The following is a 6000-nucleotide window of genomic DNA, read 5'->3' as shown; positions in this document are numbered from 1 at the left end:
CATCAGTGCAATCAAAACCAGTCTAACCCACAGCTACTTGTCCTACAGCTTCCTTTGCCTCTCGTGCTCTCATTCCAAAGGAACAAATCCCGGGCCTCTGGGGGCAGATAGGTGGGTGCCCTTGGTTGAAAGAACAGAGGTGCTTGTAGGTGGACCAGTCAAATGAGCCCTGCAGTGCTGCACAGATAGAAACAAACACTGCAGTTTGCTTTCTGGAAATTAACATATTAATAGGAAACAGATTATAACATTTTGTCTTTATAACATTGTAACTGCTGCCTGGGAATACGTCAGCCAGCTGGAGCACCTCTGCTATGAAGGAAGGCCCAGGGAACTGGGCTTGTTCAGTGTGGAGAAGAGAAGGTTCCAGGGAGACATTAGAGCAGCTTCCAGTGCTCAGAGGGGGGCCTACAAGAAATCTGAGAGGGACTTTTTCCAAGTTGAGGTAGTGGAAAGGCTTTAAGCTGAGATGAGATTTAGGTATTTGGAAGAAATATGTGGTGAGGCACTGGCACAGGTTGGCCAGAGAAGCTGTGGCTGCCCCGTACCTGGCAGTATCCTGGTTCTAGTGAACTACGTGATCTTTAATGTCCCTTCCACCCCAGACTATTCTGTGATAAAACTTGGGGCTAGCAGAGGATAGAAGTGTGACAACTGAGAAGAGGACAAGGGACTCTGATCTGACAGAGAAGTACATCTCCCTGTAGCTGCTCACAAAAGTGAGCAGTTCAGTGCAGTGAAGGGAATTAAACAGCATGACCTGTGACTAGTTTTCTCATAATGTTAACTGGAGTGCAGCAAAACCAGATAGCATTTAAAGTCAGAAGGGGGAGAACTGAGGTTATTAACTGCAGTTGTACAGCCTTTCTTCTTGGGCTGTATTTTGGGGTTTTTTCAGTTTGTTGTGTAATGTTTAAAGGTTAAACCACTGTACTAGGTCAGACCCAAAGTACGTTGTGGCTGACAGTGACCAGTAATAATGCTTGGAATACCTATAATGTCTTCCCATCCCTCTTGATACCAGACTCTCCCTTACACCAGTGGCAAGTGGTGTTACTGGTACTATCTATCTGTGACCCAGAGCACTGCTATAACAGCTAGTCACATACCCTTTACCCACATCTGCCCACTTCCTTTTTAAATGGCTGTGTTCAAGATTCCTCAGCACCAAGTACAACAGATTACCTAAAACATCTGGTAGTTTGGGTTGTGATTTGTGGGGTTGAGATGTTTTTAAGCATTATTTGCTTCGTTGTTGTGTGCTCCTATTTGCTAAGGACTTACCTTACACCATGACCTTCTCAGGCCTTCCCTTGTTAATCGCTTACTTGGAAAAGGCCTAATACACTGCTCAACCTTGGATGATTGGAAACTGAACTCCTGGCACATCGTGACGCTCTCCTGCACCTCTCTTTAGCTGTTGCAGTGCCAGAACTGCACTTGCAGTACTCTGGGTATCATTTTCAACTTGCACCTACACATCCTTATCAGAAAAGCAGGAAATGAGTTCTACATTGCTCAGCTCAGCTCTGAGCTCAGGCCTGCAGAGTGCAGCTGCTTTATTTTGCAGATGAGACTGTCATAAAAATAAAGCCATGTAGGGAGGTGGACAGAAAGGCTGTGCTGGCAGCTGAGCTTTGTATATACTGAAGGGAAGACTGGGGAATACGTGGAGGAGCAAGAGTATCCTGGATATCAGCCTCAATGTCAAGGGGAGGACAGCTGTAATGAAGGTGTAAATCACAATGCTAAATGCTGTTAAGCAGTGAGGTTAAAGCAGGTTCAGTGGTCTCATGTCACTGCAGCAGTGAAGGAAGCAAATCACAGTGGGGCTGTGCAGTGTCCTATGCTTGGATGGGATGGTCAGTGACATTTACCAAAATCCTTGCAGTTAAATGAAGCTGGTGTTTTAGGCTAACATTAACTTTATGGGTCAGTCATAGTTTGGGGGATAAATTAAAGAACTAGGCCACTCAATGAGGAAGAAGACAGGTTCTGTATCTAGTACATAGTGCAGTGAACGCATCACAAGTTCAATGCATGAAACAACTGAAGATGGTCTTTGAGCATCAAAACCAAGGGGAGGGCTGGCAGGTGACAAAGTGTGAAATACATGAGGTGGACTTCATCAGGAGAGGCCCTGGTAGGGTGGTAACCTCAGCTGCTTAAAATCAGTTGGGGATTCAAGCCAACATGAGCCCTATGTTACATGCTCTAGCCTAGGCCTTGGATTACACCACAACCCCTCCATTATTTACTGGCCATTTCTGACATACCCCAACTGATATGCCAGAAACTAAGGGTAGGGCTGAGTATGATGTGGCACTTGCGGCTTGAGAAGGAACATGCTCAACCCACAAAGAAGCGAAGCACAACACAATGTCGCAGTACTACAGCTCTCAGTAAGCATCCCCAGCCTGCTGTCATCACAGACAGGCCCTTGCCTTGCAGGCAGACTGCCTTGAAGGCAGCATTTTAGTGAAAGTAAAGACATTTTTACAAATTGGTTTGGTCTCATTATTTGTTTTCCCTGTTGGTCAAATTTTGGCTTCTGCATGGGAATTCCTAACCCAGAGGAAAGTCACAGCCTTACCCTTTACCTTGGTGTTTCTGTTCACTGAACATCTAAAATCCTGCTTGTAAGTCCTTGCTAAAGCTCCATGCTTTTATTCAGTGCTTTTTCCATATGTATTTTTCCTGCTTCTTTGAAGGCACCCTTAATGTTCTACTTTGTTCATGGGTAAATATAAGCAAATAAGAAAACTCAAATCTGCTTTCACACTTTTAGTAACAAAATAATTTATTAACTCTTAAATCAGAACCATAAATTAAATATATGCAACACTATCTGTATTTCCAGCACATAACAGGTTAGGGAATAAGATACATTGCTAATAGTCCATGAAACGGTTGAGCTTTCATGCAGGTCATCACTCCTGACTGTATGAAAAGCAAGTGCCTTTCTCCGAGCTATGTACTGTTTTGGTGAAAGCTTAAAATGCACCTCAGCTGCTGGGTTACTCTATTTCCAAACTGGTTTAGAGTTTGACTATAAACAAAGCTAAAAATTTACTCTGCTTTAATATTAAATTCACACACACAAACACACAGTTTCTTGTGGTAAGTCCAGCTCTGAGGCTGAAACTCATTTAAAAAGTGCAAAACCACTGAACTATTCCTGCACACAGCATACAATACAAAACATCCCTGCCCTCCATCTCCACTGCACTGCAGCTTCTGTTACCTTATTATTGCTATTTAAAATCCTACCTACAGCTCCACGCTACATCCCTGGAGGAGGGCTCAGCAGCCCTGGAAAGTGCAGTAGTGCGGCATGGCCCCTGCCTGCACAAGGCACAGCGGTTCGGGGGGCTGGGTCAGCCATGCGCGGTGGACAGCCCCTGCCAGCTCAGCGGCAGCGCAGCCTCAGGTGAAAGCTTTGCTGGGCTCGACTCGTCTGCCGTGAGCCTCTGGAGCGTCTCTGAAGTTCCTGGTCGCAGCCAGGGCTCTGTTGCAACCGTGTCAACAGAACTAGGCCTCCTGCCAGCGTTGGATGGAGCAGGCTTCAACAGGTCCTCTGCTTCCCCCAGGGAAAGGTTATCACCTGAGAGAGGAGAGCAACATACATGTGTTAAAGGGGACAAAAGCTTGCCACATCCTGCAATACTGAACAGGATTATCTGTCTGCTATGAATGAATAAATAATGCTTCTGAATCACATTCATTTCTACTTGAAACACATTGCTGGTGTTCTGAGGAACTGGGCCCATCTAGAGTAAACACCAGACCCCACATCGTTGATGTCAACAGCTCCTCCTCCTGCCACATCAACCTGAGGACAAACCTGGATGGATTTCATAGAATCATACAATAGCTTAGGTTGGGAAGGACCTTAAAGGTCATCTAGTTCCAACCCCCTGCCATGGGCGGGGAGACTTTGCAAAAGTTTCTTGCTTTCCCAAAGCCTCCTATTGTACGGAGAAGTCAAATGAGTCACTGCATACAGGCACAGAAAAACAAGATCATTCATTACAGCGCTATGGCTAAACACCCTGGTAGAGGCAGTCTCTTATGCAGGAGGTAACTGGTAAACAGTGCAAATACAAGCAAGTCTGCGCACAATGGTTCAGCATGGCTAATGACGTTAATACAGTGTCATTCTGAAATGCACATGGGATAGGTAAGTCATCACCTTCCAGCTACAAAACAAACAAAGCACACCAAAAGAAACCCAAAACACCAGAACAGCCTTGCCTTTGAACTTGGGGTCACTGTCACTCTGAACCCTACTACTACTTGTTACAAATCTGACAGCAATCACACGTACCTAATACCTCAAACAAAAGGCTTGTAGTGTGGATTATCAAACAACATGACTAGATGTTATATGCATAAATATAAAATGATATAAATGTATCATTTCTCTGTGCTATTCATTCTTTGGATTCATGACACAATTTTTATATATATAACCAAGACATGATGGAAAACCTCCACACCTATACCAACTGCAAACTGCAGTTTTCTCCTTTAAAGACGAGCCATGTAAATGAGGACGTTCTGGTTTGTTGGGGAGTTTTTTAAGCTAGGCAGAAAAATGTTTGAAGTCTCTAGATTAGGAAAAAACACACCAAAAATTTTGTAGAAACATCCTAATTTCAGCAAAATGCAACCGAATTGTGTGTTCTTTAGTGCTCAAGCATTTCACTTTGTGTCAGGTTTTTATTCAGGAAAAGACTTTTTAAAATCTGATTTTAAACCAAAGTTTCTCTGAAGCTTCTCATTAAAACATGAAAGTTGATGGTGTACGCATGGGTGGGAGAGTCCAAGTCCTGCAGAAGCAGCAGCAACCAGGTGTGCAGACAAGGGAAGGACAGAAACTGCACAATCCCACATGCGCTGAGAGCAAAGGCTCAGCTTTCCTCATAATGCCCAAGGGAATGCAGGTTTTAAACCAAAGTACCACATCCTTTTTGTTGTAAAAGAACTTGGCAGTGTACCCCTGAGTTCTGCACTTCATACAGACAATGATCTGATCCTCCTCCAAGCCTTCTCAGTTAAAATCAAACTTCTCTGTAGCATTCAACGTGTAACTAACTCTAGTTCCCTCTCTCTAGACCCTGTCATCTCCAGTGCTTGAGCTCGGTGTAGAGCTGGCAGTGAACTTCCTTCCCTCCTAAATCCTGGGTCAGACCAACTCTGCTGTCAGTTGGAACCTGCAGGTGTTAACCCCCCATAACGTATGTAACAACAGCACACAGCAGGAAAAACAGTGCCTAAGGGAAATTAATTTTCTCTTTGCTACTTCTTTAAGAGATTATAAACAGTAAAAATAAGGCATCTGTTTTGAGACAAACTGCGGACTTTGAGGCCAGAAGGCTGCATTTCCCTGCATTTAACTACTACTCCCTTCAAAAACAAAGCCATTGGATCTTCCAGCAGTCAGAGGGAAGAACAGCTGTCTTGTCAGAGATGAGATCATCACAGGTCATTGTGCACAACACTATAGCACAACTCACTTGGTACTGCTTTCAGAGAGCACAACAGATCAGCTGCAGTGCAGAACTTCCTTCATCACAATTGCAACACTTTGTACACTCCATAAAAAAAAAAGCAACCCTGTTCCTAATTGGGCTACATATAAAGAATTTTCTTTGGAGTTGCCACTTGAGAATTCACAGTTTGTACCTGGAGGCTGGGGATAAGTAGCCTTCTTTCCTTCACATGAAATACTGATTTAGAAATTGAGTGATGTCCGGATTCCCACTAACCACTGACAGCAGCACACCCTACTCATAGATGAGAACAAACTCCTTCAGTGCCCTGGAGTGGATATTGGTGTTTGTTTGCCTTCTGTCAGCCTGCTCTTACCAGGAATCAGTACTGCTGCCCTGCTGTAGATCATCTGCGCTCCAGCATTCTTTTACTTAGAGGCACAGAGGAATCCCTAAGTCTCAAAGAATTTAGGCAACTTCATATACATATGGGTCTCAGCCACAT

General features: G+C 44.2%; 1 protein-coding gene across 1 annotated transcript in view; it reads right to left on the bottom strand.

Moving 5' to 3' along the window:
* Positions 1-2782: 2782 nt before the first annotated feature.
* The window catches only part of CSPP1 (centrosome and spindle pole associated protein 1), a 55987-nt gene continuing 52769 nt past the window's right edge, over positions 2783-6000 (bottom strand). The window contains exon 31 of the mRNA XM_061342897.1: positions 2783-3604. Coding sequence (XP_061198881.1) covers positions 3378-3604 — 227 coding nt within the window. The 3' untranslated portion in view covers positions 2783-3377. The remainder of the gene's footprint in view (positions 3605-6000) is intronic.

The sequence above is a fragment of the Neopsephotus bourkii genome, unplaced genomic scaffold (genome assembly GCF_033783945.1).
Source record: "Neopsephotus bourkii isolate Nb327-2 ecotype Australia unplaced genomic scaffold, CSIRO-AGI_Nbou_v1 NB_1820, whole genome shotgun sequence".
NCBI lineage: Eukaryota > Metazoa > Chordata > Aves > Psittaciformes > Psittacidae > Neopsephotus > Neopsephotus bourkii.
The sequence above is the reverse complement of the archived record's forward strand: the minus strand, read 5'-3'. Positions and strand labels throughout refer to the sequence as shown.